General features: G+C 38.1%; 1 protein-coding gene across 2 annotated transcripts in view; it reads left to right on the forward strand.

Moving 5' to 3' along the window:
- Window positions 1–3,534: 3,534 nt before the first annotated feature.
- The window catches only part of LOC140487907 (mediator of RNA polymerase II transcription subunit 13-like), a 239,854-nt gene continuing 228,854 nt past the window's right edge, over window positions 3,535–14,534 (forward strand). The window contains exons 1-2 of one of the 2 annotated variants that reach the window (XM_072587324.1): window positions 3,535–4,181; window positions 5,491–5,728. In XM_072587324.1, coding sequence (XP_072443425.1) covers window positions 4,113–4,181; window positions 5,491–5,728 — 307 coding nt within the window. In that variant the 5' untranslated portion in view covers window positions 3,535–4,112. The remainder of the gene's footprint in view (window positions 4,182–5,490; window positions 5,729–14,534) is intronic. The other variant, XM_072587325.1, reaches the window with a different exon arrangement.

A 14,534-nucleotide genomic window follows, 5' to 3' on the forward strand; every position in this document is an offset into this window, starting at 1 on the left:
GCTGAAGGGCCTGTTTCCACACTGTAGGGAATCTAATCAGAAACACTAATATAGCAGTTTTAAGTATAGTGCAAAGGATGATTCTAAAGTAGGTAATTGTTAAAGTAATTTAAAAAATAGATTTTGTTTTACCCTGCAGTTAGATAGATGTTATACAAAAATAGTCTGTTTTGTATTTTATAGATCAATTGTTTGCTTATACTTATACTTTATTGATTGAAATTAAAAAACAGCAATTACTATCACTGCATGTGGATAATTAACCCCAGGGGTTTCATAACTGAAATAAAAATCTTCATTGTGTGGAACAAAAATCACCAAAAGCTCTAATGAAGAACATAATTTGAATCCAACTGAATGAAAACTCGAAGTTGATTTAAAAATTGATCTTAAAACATTTAAAAAGTATTACTGAACACAAGAGGAGACAAAAATGTAGTTTCAATATTGTGCATTTGTTGTCAGGTGGCCCATCTTTTAGATTAATCATCAAATAGCAACAGCATCAGTAACAATTGAAGCATAATGGCATCACTGATTACTTGTTTTATTATAGTTGTAGTTGAAAATATTTCTGGATGAGTAATCACAAATCCATTTTGAAAGAACTAGAGTATGTTGTTACAGATGTTTTTTATTTAGCCGTATCAATATATGTCACTTTATAAAACATCATTACACCATCATGATTCTGTTTAAAATAGAACCTGAAGGAAAATGCACAATCTAAAAATTGACATAACACTTTCCATAAATATATTTCAATAATTTGTTATTTCTTTTCACCTCATAATAAAATATGATACTAAGATCCAGTACAGTCCTAATTATAAAATCATGCTCTTTCATATTCATTTTAACTGTGAGATTAATAATATTGGGTAGTTTTTATAAGATGCGGTTTAAGATGTTTAATGTAATGAAATATGATTGAGTGGTGAAAATATTCCCAGCTCTGATATTAATATGCCTGTAGGTATGTAATGGCCTTAATGTAGAAATAGATAGTTAACTTTCCATCAAGAAGCTGCTTGAAACTGAAATATCATCATTCAGCATACCACTCTATGGTTCATATATATGATCACTGAGGTGTTCAGCCTACAACTATTCTTATATGAAATATGGTTGATATGTTTCTTTTAACAGGGTGCAAAGATACCTCAGTTCATTGACATATCCAATTAAATGCACTCAATAGAAACAGACAAGTCGCTGAGTGATATAATATTTACAAGCTGCAAAGTTTCAAAGATATCAAGCTTAATGGATACAGAAAAAGTACCATGAAAAAGTAAGAACGAAGTTGCTAATATGTGGTTCATAATGACATTGAGTTGTTTTTTTCTCAGTATTCCATATTTGAGGAATTAGTTCCAAGATTAAATCTAGATGGATCACTATAGACATTTAAAGTTAAAAGCTTTCTGCAACATATGTTCAATCCCTCCAAAAAATAAAATTATACCATTGAGTAATCATATTGTTTTCCCTGGTAATTGCAAATCCACTTTCAGGTGAATATATGCCGATATGTGTTTCTATAACATTATCATCTGTGCTGGTTCAACAATTGACAGGAACCTAAGAGCAAAATGTATAGGTCAGCAAACTATACACTTTTGACATTGATCTACACCATAAAACCTGAATATTATCATCAATTATGGGACAATTCTTTACATTTTGTAATCATGAATTATTTTCTATTTACTTTTAAGCTCATTTTTTAATGCCTCTCCCCATGCATTGCATTATTCCCTACTGTAAAATCTGTCAAGTCTTCTCCCAGGCATCTGCCAATGGCACTGTGTAACTGCCTGCTCAAAGGTACAAAAAAAACCTTAGACTATTTGCCCTTTGATGTTGTCTTCTCTGAGAGGAATTGCCTAACTGTTTTCAATTCACTTATCGCACTTTCCATATAGGAAATACACTTTAAAGGGAAAATGCAGTGGTTCAGTTTAAAAATGGAAATAAATATTTATATTTTAAAAGTTCCAATTTTAAACCATGGAGGTACTGAGGACTGCAGATGCTAGAAAGTCAGAGTCGATAACATGTAGAGCTGGGAGAAGCACAGCAGGTCAAGCAGCATTAGAAGATCAGGAGAGTCGACATTTCAGCAGGACCCTTCATCCTGCTGTGCTTTTCCCATTTTAAACCATAACTATTTTGTGTCCAATATAAGCCATTATTGCAAAGAAACATTATCTGAATTGTCTTTAGGAATTAAATATTTGGAAATAGCATTGTTTGAAGTAAAATATTAAAAACAAGACAGCTGTTATCTCTGTAAAAGATATTACTTACCATAAAGTCTGGAAAGTTTAAGCTTATTAGTATAAGTCAATTTGATTGTGTTATTGGGATTAGATTGATTGAAATAAATGCAAAGTACTTTGACAATTCTTTCCTACAAATATCAGGGAGTCTCCTCATTAATACATTGAATTATGAAGATACCTCCTCTACCCCGTCTCACTGCCAAAATTGACTTCTGCTGACGTATCTGGCTGTATTCCAGGTCAAAAAAGTCAGGCTCCTCATTCTGTTATTTCCCAAACTACTACCTGTGATCCTAGATATTATTACTGACATTCAATTTCCATAAATTGAGGAACATATTAAGTAATTCATAGGATGGATTTAATATTATAAAATAGATGTAAAATTCTGAAAGCTCCAGAATATCTCAGCAATCTTTTTGAATTGTTTAACCATGAAATAGACGCCCTCACTCCAAGAATGAATAAGAAAAGACTAAGTATTAGGTTAAAAGGGGAAGGATTGACTCCCATGAGGGACTTCTAAACGATCCATGAGAACTGTGACAATGTAAACAAAGTAACAACACGCCTAAACATTATTTTGGGCTTTGATGAAACAGTGAAGGAGGTTGCACAGAGGCACCGTTTTCAAAGAGAATTTATCTTATTATGCTGTGCATAGATTCAATGTTGTTACTTATTTGATGTACAAGTAAGGGGCTAGGTGCTGGGTGTTCACCTGCTGACACAGTTGGAGCCAGTGCACAGCTACCATCAGCGAACACAGGCCCGGCCAACTCTCCAGTTGGCAAAGGCGCTCATGGGCGCCACCAGTGGGTTGGCAACAACATTGCAACAAGCTCACCCCCTCCCTTCCTCCCTGTCACCCTTGCACACCATCACATTTCACTCCCCGCCCCCACCAAGCCAGGACACCCTCCGCACCCCACATCAACATCCCTTGCGCAGGCGCGGAAAGCGAGGCGAAGGAGTGTGTGTGTATGTGTGAGAAGTACGGGTGGTGGCAGGGGAACGAGACTCGAGTCCGGCAGCTCGTGCCCGACGCGAGGCCACGCCCCCTCTGCCCTCGCCGGGGGGAGGAGCGAGCGGTGAGCGAGGAGGGGGGGGGAGGGGCCTAGCGGTGAGTGAGTCTGTGTGTGTGTTTGGAGAGGGGGGGGGAGGAGTGAAAGCGCGTCGCCCATGTGACGCGGGCGCAGCCAATCCTTGGCGGGGGAACGGCGCCCGCCTCAGCGCTGTCGCCATTACGCTGATTGCCTGTCTCTGTCTCTCTCCGTGTGTGTGTGTGTTATGTATGTATGTGTGAGTGAGTGAGTGGGAGAGAGAGAGGAGGGAGGGGAGCCAGAGAGAGAGAGAGAGAGAGAGAGAGAGAGGAGCAGCAGCAGCAGCCTTCAGCGGATCACTGGCGGCGGCAACAGCAGTAGCAGCGAGTGATTTTTTTTCTCCTCTTCTAACTTGGGAGGCGGACGACGACGACGGGGAAGGACAACAACACACGCCGAAATTATCTATCTCTAAGTCATCATCATCAAAAGCTTGGGGGAGCCTCCTGAAATAAAGCGGCGGACGTCACTCCTTCCATCGCTCTGGAGAGATTTTTAGTTATCATTTTTAAAACCTATTTATTCGTTATTTTCCCCACATCTCTCCCCCCCCCCCCCCTCCTCCACCTCCTGTGGGCGGAGAGGAGGGTATTTTTTTTTGGTGAGGGGAGGTGATTGTTTCATCCCTCCCGGTTCCATCGAGATATTATTTTTCTTTGCAAGGGAAAAAGCAAGACGGAATCTTTAATTCGACCTCCGGAGAGAAAGTCATGCACGGAGCATGACTGCAGCAAACTGGGTGGCCAACGGTGCTAGCTTGGAGGACTGCCATTCGAATTTATTCTCTCTGGTGAGTGAGAGAGAGAGACTGGGGAGAAAGAGAGAGGGGCCTTAGGCTGTGTGGGAGCAGCCATTTTCTACTAATGGTTTAGCATAACCGTTTACATGGCCTTATTTTCCTGTCTGGAGTTTATTCCCTAACCCCCCCCCCCTCCAAAACTATTTTTGATTATGCCCCTCCTCTCCTTCCCCCACCCCCTCCCAAAAGCCGACACTACGTATTGCATATTATTATTGTCTCTTAACAGAGCTGGAAGCTTTTAATCCACCATCTTGAACTGGAAAAATGTCTGCATATTGCAATCCGAATTAAAGCGTGTCTTTTTTTTTCTCTCGGGGTGTTTATGGGGGGGGGGGGGGGGCGGTGGTGGGCAGCGGTGGGAGGTTTGGTGGTGGCGGCGAGGTGGAGTTCAACGTAATCTCTACCTCACATCTGATACTGTTTGCCGTTTACAGGGCATTTATTTGGCATTTTGTCTTACTACCACCACTACCTTCAGATTTTCCGGTGCCCGTCTTTTTAATGCTCCCATGTGTAGTGATAAATCATGCCCCTTGTCTGAAGTTTTAATGTTATGTACTTTTTCTGCAATTACATCGTAGTTGGAATTTTCTCTACGCGAATCTCTTTTGATTGCATCTTTTAATCCATGGTTAATTTTGAGCTTGTCCTCATAATCAAAATATTTAAATGTTCATTATGCATTGCATACAACATGCAATAAGGAAATGTAAATTTTGTAGAAAGGCATTGTGCTCTCGTTTGTTAATATTTTGTGAATTACATATTTTAAAAATAGTTTGTTTCATTCATATAAAAGTACTCAGTAGAAGCCCTTTAAAATTGGTTTCGCAATGTGAAAGTATTTTACATTTTTCTAATGGAAGTATTGCTATACTGTTTAAATAATACATTTTTGATCAGTCAAAAATTGATTATGATAATCAGTTTCCCTTAATTTATATGTCGTAATTGTTTACAATTGTAACTGAAGTTTACAAAAAAACTTCAGAGACTGGAAAACAAAAACAGAAGTTGCTGGAAAAATTCAGCAGGTCTGGTAACATCTTGAAGAGAAATCTGAGCTAATGTTTTGGGTTCTGAAATGTTAACACTGATTTCTGTTCACGGGTGCTACCAGACCTGTTGAGATTTTCCAGCAAGTTCTGTTTTTGTAGTCATGTTTTGCAATTGATGTGACTGTTTATATCTAAGTTCAAAATATCATTCTCAACACAATTAATAGATTTAGATTTAATTGGTGGTCCTTCTAAAATATTTCTTTCGGACTGTTTTTGATATATTTCTCAACCAACAGGCTGAACTAACTGGCATCAAATGGCGTAGGTACAGTTTCCAGGGTCTAGGGGGCTGTGGTCCCATCATCTCAGCACCAGCTCAGGATGATCCTATTCTGCAGACCTTTATTCGATGTCTACAAGCCAATCTGCTATGTGTATGGAGACGAGATGTGAGGCCTGAAGCCAAGGAGTTGTGGATTTACTGGTGGGGAGAGGAGCCGAATTTAGTTGATATAATTCATCATGAATTACGAGGTGAGTTCCATCTATCTTATCCTATAAAATGGCAATACTCCTGGAGTTTCCAAGATTGATTACTGTTGTTTTGGCGTACATGGTCTAAACAATTGAAGAGGGATGTGAAGTGGATCAAATCTTTGAGAATTTTTGCCTCCTTGCAAAGCCATCTTAAATACTTAGTTATAATTTCCAGACTTTTTTAAAAAGGCTTTCATCACTGTTAATTCCTGATAGGTTCCTTTGCAAATGTATGAAATGTTTTTATTAATGTAAATGAAAAATTCCTACTAGGATTTTCACCATAATTTACCTGAACTAGAACTAGTAAGGACTTTGAATGATATCCCTCCTCTGGTCACTATGAAATCCAAAATTGACTTTGGTTGTGTTTTGACAGATATTGTGAAGGAATATATTATAATATGCACATGTCTCGTGAAAATATTTTGTATTATTTGTTAAAAATTGCAGAAATATTGAACACTTGAATAAATGCGTGTTGACCTCCACTGTTTGGAATATTTTGGGTACTTGCAGTTCAGGAAAGGATGCATTGATTCAACAGTGTCAGTGACTGGTCGTTTACAGCTTTTTGGTCTCTGGAAAGATCCAGAGAGGCCAACTGCATGGTAATTTGACTCTGTCAGCAGGATACTTGTATACTATTTACTAAGAAAATTCTTAGGATTCTTAACTATTAGTTCACGTTCTCCTTTTGTTTTAAAATGTTACAGTTTACTTGTTTCGCTTACATAATTTGCTGTTGCTATAGGAAATTATGTTTGCAAGCCAGAAATAGTTAATGCTTTGCTTAATTTCTGTGAAAGGGTGAATATGCTTATTTGCATATTTAAACAGGTAGCAAGCAAAATATGAATATGGTCTGCTTTTGTGAAGATTTTTTGGATAGTGAATTTTGCAACCTGAAAACACATTTTAGCTCCTGGGGAGCCCCCATACCCAGAGATCAAACACAAAACCTGCCAAGATGATGCGGTAGACAGCAGCTGTGAATTTTTGTTGTGCAGTGGCATGTCATAGCTGTGTGTACTTAAATTTGTTGAACACTGCGGTGAACAATATTAGAAGTAACAATGTAATCTAGTTGAATATCCTTGAGTCAGATATTATTAGTCAGTAAAACTATTCTATCACGGGAACTTTTTTTATAAAATACTTAGTTCTTTGTCAACACTTAAGTACTTGTTGTGAATTAAGATTTCACATGTTATCTATGTAATCTGGTTGGAAATGGCTTGGGTGGCTATTTTTAGTTTCGTTTTGATCTTTGAGTTTTGTCTTGAATCTTTGTGGACTTGGTACTTTTGTTCTCTATATTGGAGTTAAGATTGAATGTTTACAAAATAAAAATGATTGCATTATATCCTTTTTTGAATTTTGTGTAGTTTCCGCTTGTAGCGTCATCTACAGTTAGTTTTGTTTTCATATCCGTACAGAAATCTAGGTAGAGGTAAGCTAGTTTATATGTCAGCTGAGTTGTGAAGGAACTTCTGGGAAAAAAAAGCTGAAAATTGATACGTTGGCTTTTATTTGTTATGATTCTTAGCAACTTGGTATCAGTTTTAAAATTACTGCCATAAAACCCCAATGGAAGTATGAAAACATCTGAGAAATAAAGATCATGCTCTCATGAATGATAACCGTTGTAGGAATTTATAATAGGATTTAAGCATAAATAATAAAACCACAATTAAAACTGTTCTGGTAAATACCATCTTTGTCATTAGAATGACACTGACGTAAGCATTTTGTGGTTGAGGAAATATGTCTTTGCTCTTTTCCTACTGTAAACTAGTTTGACTTGGTCTGCATATTTAAAAAATATTAAGGGTCTGCTTTTCAAACTCTATCATGTGTCATTTCTTTACTTGCTCCATACTATGCAGGGTTATTTTATATTTATACTGATTACAGAGTGAAGAGAAAATACTTTTTTCAAGGCTTCAAAGTGAAAGCTTTTTTTAAAAAAGTGATAATTAAAGTATTGGAAGTAACTGCAATTTAGTTTGAGGTATCAAAATTTGTATTATAGTTGCAATATATATATATTCCACTATCTTCAGCCCTGTAGTGTTTTTATTGATGTAGTGTGTGTGATATATATTATATAACAGTCTGACTTAACTATTTAATGGAATGTTATGAGTTGCAAATTAATGCACAGCATTGTAATGTATTTCAATTAAACAAATTGTGCGACTTGATAAATTGGGTTAAATATTGAAATCTGGTTGTATAGATCGTTGTTTGCTTAAAGATGTTGGAGTGAATATTTTTGAGAAGCTCTTTAGTTGTTCATGGTTTGAATTTTTTTTTGAAAAAGTAATGTGTGGGAACCCTTCGCAAAATTTCTTCTTCTCCTCATTTATTACTTTCCAACTGCAGTGAAAATATGTTTAATATTTCCTGAATGTTAATTAGAAACAAGCCATCAACTCTACCCTGTAATACTTATCAGATTTTTGGTCTCGTTAAGCTTTGCACAATAAAATTGCAATTATGGAAACATGGTTTGCTGCAATGAAATATTATGCCTGATTATACCATCTTCCTAAGATTCACAAACCTTACTGCCCCGGTCAACTTTATTGTTTAGCCTGTACCTGTCCCACCGAACTCATCTCTTCTTACCTGGACACCATCCTGTCCCCCTTAGACCAGGAACTCCCCCACCTATGTTTGTGACACCACCCAAGTCCTTCACCTCCTCCAAGATTTTTGTTTCCCCAGCCCCCAGAGCCTCGTCTTCACCATGGACATCCAGTCCCTGTGCGCATCGGTCTGCTACGATGAAGGTCTCCAAGCCCTCCGTTTCTTCCTCTCATGCCGTCCCAAATAGTACCCTTCCACCCTAATCTGCCTGGCTGAACTGGTCCTTACCTTCAACAACTTCTCCTTCCAATCCTCCCACTTCCTACAAACCAAAGGGGTAGCCATGGGCACCCGCATGGGACCCAGCTTTGCCTGCTTGTTTGTCAGATAACAGTCCATCTTCTGCAGTTACACCAGCACCACCCCCCACTTGTTCCTCCGCTACATCGATGATTGTATCGGTGCTGCCTCGTGCTCCCCCGAGGAGGTTGAACAGTTCAACAACTTTACCAATACCTTCCACCCCGACCTCACATTTGCCTGGACCATCTCGGAAACCTCTCTCTCCTTCCTTGACCTCTCAATCGCAGTCTCTGGCGACCGACCATCCACAGACACATACTACAAGCCCATCGACTCCTATAGCTACCCAGACTACACCTTCTCCCACCCTACCTCCTATAAAAACGGCATCTCTTATTCCCAGTTCTGCCTCCACTACATCTGTTCCCAGGACGACCAGTTCCACCTCAAAGTCCCAGGTGGCCACCTCCTTTCATGATCACAACTTCCCTTTCCACGTCGTTGATAATGCCCTCCAGTGCATCTCCTCCACTTTACGCACCACCGCCTTTGAACCCCACCCCTCCCAATGCAACAAGGACAGAACCCCTCTGGTCCTCACATTACACCACACCAACCTCCGCATACAATGCATCATCCTCCGCTACTTCCAAACAGACCCCACCACCAGAGATATATGTCCCTCCCCATCCCTATCAGTATTCCGAAAAGACCATTCTCTCTGCAACTCGCTCGTCAGGTCCACACCCCAATCCTGGCACCTTTCCCTGCCACTGCTGAAAGTGCAAAACCTGTGCCCACACCACTCTCCTCACTTCTGTCCAAGGCCCCAAGGGATCCTTCCACATCCGTCAGAAATTTACCTGTACCTCTACCAATGTCATTTACTGTATCTGTTGCACCCGATGTGGTCACCTCTACATTGGGGAGACAGGATACCTTCTCGCGGATTGTTTTCAGAACATCTTTGGGCCACCACCGACCCCACTGCCCCGGGCTGAACACTTCAACTCCCCCTCTCACTTGGGCATACAGATCCTGGGCTGCATCCACTGCCAAAATATTACCACCCAACGCCTGGAGGAGGAATGCCTCATATTCTGCCTTGGGACCCTGCAACCACATGGGATAAATGTGGATTTCAACAGCTTCCTCATTTCCCCTTCCCCATATTATCCCAGTGCCAAGCCTTCAATTCAGCACCAACTCTGGAGCTGTCAATTACTGCCCCCTCTGACCTATCATCTTCTCCGTCACCTTCATTCACCTATCACTTTCTCAGCAACCTTCCCCCAAACCCCACTCCCTCCCATTTATCTCTCCGCCTCGACCCACAAGCCTCTTCCTGATGAAGGGCTTATGCCTGAAACGTCGGTTCTCCTGTTCTTCAGATGCTGCCTGACCTGCTGTGCTTTTCCAGCACTATACTCTCGACTATAATCTCCAGCATCTGCAGTCCTCACTTTGTCCCTGTTATAATAGCTGTTTGTACTGTTGGTGGAGCTTTAAGCATGTAGAACTGTATGTGTGTTGTATGTCTGTGAATTCTTATTATTTTATTGTCATTTGTTCCAAAAGCCACTTCAGGGTTACTTAGAACAATTGGAGATAGCAATAGTTTTTTTTCTTTGTGAGCTTGTAAAGTAAACCTGAGAAATGCAGTAATGAATCTTTTAATTTCAAGATTTGTTTAGTTTGTGTAGCTTTTTTACTTTTTCATTTTTTCAAAAGTCAGTCAACAACTTAATGAATTTACATGAATCTTGATATTAAGGATAATTGTATATATTGACATTAGCTTCAGGGGACTTAATAACCCTCTTGTATTGAAAGCAAAATCCATTTTGTATATCGTTTGAATTTAGTTAGTAAATCATCTGCAATAATGCATGCACCAAGTCAACATATTCTCACTTTCTGACTTATTTTGCTGTTACATGCTTGCACTCTCGTTCTCCATTCAATCCCTTTCATCTTCTATCATTTTCTTTATTCCTTGTTTACTGTTAGCCACTTCCACTTTGAGCCACCCACCCTATGTTTTTTCTCAGTGCTGCACTTTCACTGACCCCCATTTTAACACTCCAAATGCCATCTTCCACTTGCTGTCTTCATAGGTGGGTGTAACAAGCTTTAAAATTGAACTAAACTGCACAGACTAAAACCTGTATCCATTTCTGCTCTTGAGTTTCACTCTAGCTACTGATGACAAAGATAGCTTTGGTGCCATCAGAAATATTCTGTGGGAAGGGCAATTTCTGTCATGGAACACATGATTATTGCTTATTTCCAGAACACTCTGCAGAGCTGTCAGTTCTCTGTTGGTTAAAATGTATGTTGAATCCATTTCAAGAGGGAATGTCATGAATTGCAGCAATGTTGTAATATTATAGTCCAATTATTGGGAGAGATTTTCTTGCCACCAGCTACCAAAAAAATACATAGTCCATATCAATGAGTATCAAAGTTTTTTTTTCCTTTTCCCCCAAAGTTCAGCAAATATTGTGATTATTTGGCTCCTTCTCAATCTGTAACGTCGTAGAGTTTAAAAAATAAGCAATTCTTGTATCTCTTTCTTGGTGAGGGTGTTGTGTTCTTGTATATAAAGAAAGAAACACACATTTTCATTTGGTGTAAAAGTGGTTGACCTTGGCAGTTATTTCAGATCTAAGCAAGTGTTTTGACAGCACACTTTTTGTATCTACTTTTATCTATTGTGGTTTGAGAGATTTAGATGCTTCATTCTGCAGCTGAAAGGGACTCTGATTTTTCTCCTAAATGACAAAGATTGAATGCATAGCTTCGGTAATAATGTTTCTTAAAAATTTCAAAAAAATGGTTTTGTAGTGTTGTAGCAGATCATTAGCACAGTCTTATTTAGTAGCTTGTCGTATTTTTTCCTTATTTATATCTGATTCCTCTACTTCTAATCCGTGATATACGATTCAAAATTCAGTAATGCAGCATTTAGACTGGACAAGTGCTTTCTTAACATGCTGTTCTAAAGTCATACCTTTCAATTGGCACTTTTACTCAACTGTCAAGGCAGTTTTCCCTCATCTTAGCTGGACTATTTATAAAATTTGTCTTGAATACAGAAATAATCTTTTGTAGGTAATCTAATCATTTTTGTGAAGAGCATCATTAATATCTTAAATTCTGCTGATTTTGTATGCAGGTACTTGACTGCATCCTTAATACATGCTGGTTTTAGAAGAATTTCACTTGTCTTTCCAAACAAAAAGAACAATAGTTTGTAGCTAGTTAATGAGTTTACTGAACTTGGTTTTAACAAGTTGTATCTTGGTACACTGTAAACTGCAGTTATGTTGGTGTTACACACCACAATTTTAATTGTTTGCATTAGCAAAATGTTTATTTCTCACTCTTGATTAACCTTGAAAGTTCCCAAACTTGTAGAAATTATTTGCAAAGGATTTCTGAAATATTTTTAATGTTGAAGAAAATTAAATTCGTTACATTTATGTTGTTAATACCAGATTCTGGTTTTGTATAATATTATTGTATTAACTCACTGACCTTTTGCTTTGGTTTTGTTTGTAGAAATGTTTTGAGAAAAGTAGTTTAGTGAAGTAATTCATTTGTAATTAAGTCTTAATAAATTTACGGTTGATAGAGGAATGCTGCCCAGGGCATTGAGAATTAAGGGGTGGGGCTACCTTTTTTGCTGAAAGTAGCACTTGAGAATTTTGTTAAGCAAAAATGTTGCAAGGTGTGAACTTGATGTGAATGTGGCATAATGTGAAAGTGTTGGTTTATGAAGGTAACTTGATGCATTTTCAGCCTTGATCAGTTTTTCAAAAATGGAAAGCCAATGGAATCTGGACACAATGTACAAATACTGAAATGTTGGCCGGTAAACTGTTTTTTTTTGTTAGCATTGTGCATCGTCTTGTGCATCAAGGACTTGTACTGTCAGCTGTCATAGAGTCATAGAAATGTTTAGCACTGAAACAGAGACTTTGATCCACCTTGTCCATGCCAACCAGATATCCTAAATTAGTCTAGTCCCATTTGCCAACACATAGCCCATTATCCCTCTAAACCCTGTCACTTGAGAAAATGCTGATTGTGTTTGTAATCTATTTCCCAAGTTCAGATGATCAGTACACACAAACCCCTTCTGTGTGTCTTCAGTGATTACTTGAAGCTGTCTCCCAGATTTCTTTATTTACTTCAAAATATTATTTATATTCGCTTTGATGAAAATGATTTGAGTTTTCTGTAAAGGTTATTTTCAAATATTTTGTATTATCAGATAATGCTCCATTTCATTACAATGTATAGTTTTCTTGGAGTGCACTTTAAACAGATTATGTAAACCTACAAGATTTACTGAAAGTCTTGAAGGATCTTAGTTTTTTGCTTACGTTCTGTATAAATTTGATGAAAAGGAAATAGCATTTCTCAGTTGTTCACATGTTCCTGTCTACATATTAGCTACAATAGTTGTTTACTAATTTCTGATTCCAGTGAATAAAGTCCATATGTCAGAGCTGATGGTGTGAAGTCTTAACTAGATTACAATATTGTTTCCAATATAATTTGACAAAAATTGGTCAAACCAGCTCAAAAGATCGAATTTCAGCCACAAATTGAGTTTGTTTTCTTTGCAGACATTGTGTTGAAAGTTAACCTTGCCTACAAAATTGGCCATGCCCTCAGATTAAGTTAATTACCATAAGAAGTTTCTGCTAATAGCATCTGTTTGCTGGCATTTCAAAGACTTTTAAAATTGAGCCTTTCTGGCACAGACAACAGATGCTTTTTTTTAAAAAAAAACTTTGTTCTAATTTATTGAAACATTTACAGCACTGTAATTGGTGAGTGATTTTGTACTGGTTTAAGGACATTTCAGTTATTTAAAATTTACTTACAGCAGGTGGATTGAACATGGATTAAGATTGCTGATTTATAATTAGCCCACTTCAGCTATATTAATAATATTGTACTAGATTTTCTTCAATAAATATTTCAGGGAATTTTTTTTATTATGGACTTTTATACTTTGGTACTGGTTCATAGCAGATTTTACACTTAGCAAGGACCGATTAGTCAAATTGGAACTTGTGAAAGCTTAGATCCCTGAATCTTCCCAAATCAGCAACACGTGGCTGATGTGCTTAACTAAGTTGAATTTTATTTGAGTATTAGACTACAGATGCCTACAGCTTGGTGAGTATTGCGTGAAGTAACACATTCTGACAATACATGGTTGCCTTTTTTGCTGCCTGTTTGTACTCCTTTCAGTCTGTCTGCCTGTTTGAGTATATTACTGTTTTTTTTCATACTGTTTGCATCTTTCTCTGTATTACTGTAATTCTGTCTCACTTGCTACCTGTACGTCTTGTCCTATTGCTCTTAACTTTCTGAATTTTGGCTCTGTGTCTCTTGGTTATGACTGTAATTTTGTAGCAGCTACATGTCGGAAACTTGTGCTTTTTGATGTTGCAACTGGTCTCCTGTCTAGATAATGTACACTTGTTGGAGAAAAGTTGGATGATAGAATAGAATTGCTACCAATGGAATAGTGTGCATGTGAAATGTTAGGTTTGGCTATAGATGAATTAGAGGGTTTTCATTCCTGTCCCAACAACGTGCGCTGCCATGAAGATGGGGCCTTGCAGTATAGAACAGAACTGTTTTGCAATATCATGGGCGGCTAACACAAATTGAAAATGAATGTTGGATGTTGTTTTGGAAGTATAGGTCGTCCTGCTATAATGCATGTTTCATCAACATGAATTTGTTGTAATGCAATTGACGAATAGGGAACGTTGTTTCTAAAGCACAGACTTTTAAAGTTTGTTGGCTAAAGCATGATTGTATCGCCTACACTTTAAAATGGTTTGTATAGTGAGATTTTTGTGTAGCGCAAGTTTGC

This window comes from Chiloscyllium punctatum, chromosome 17, assembly GCF_047496795.1.
Source record: "Chiloscyllium punctatum isolate Juve2018m chromosome 17, sChiPun1.3, whole genome shotgun sequence".
Lineage (NCBI taxonomy): Eukaryota > Metazoa > Chordata > Chondrichthyes > Orectolobiformes > Hemiscylliidae > Chiloscyllium > Chiloscyllium punctatum.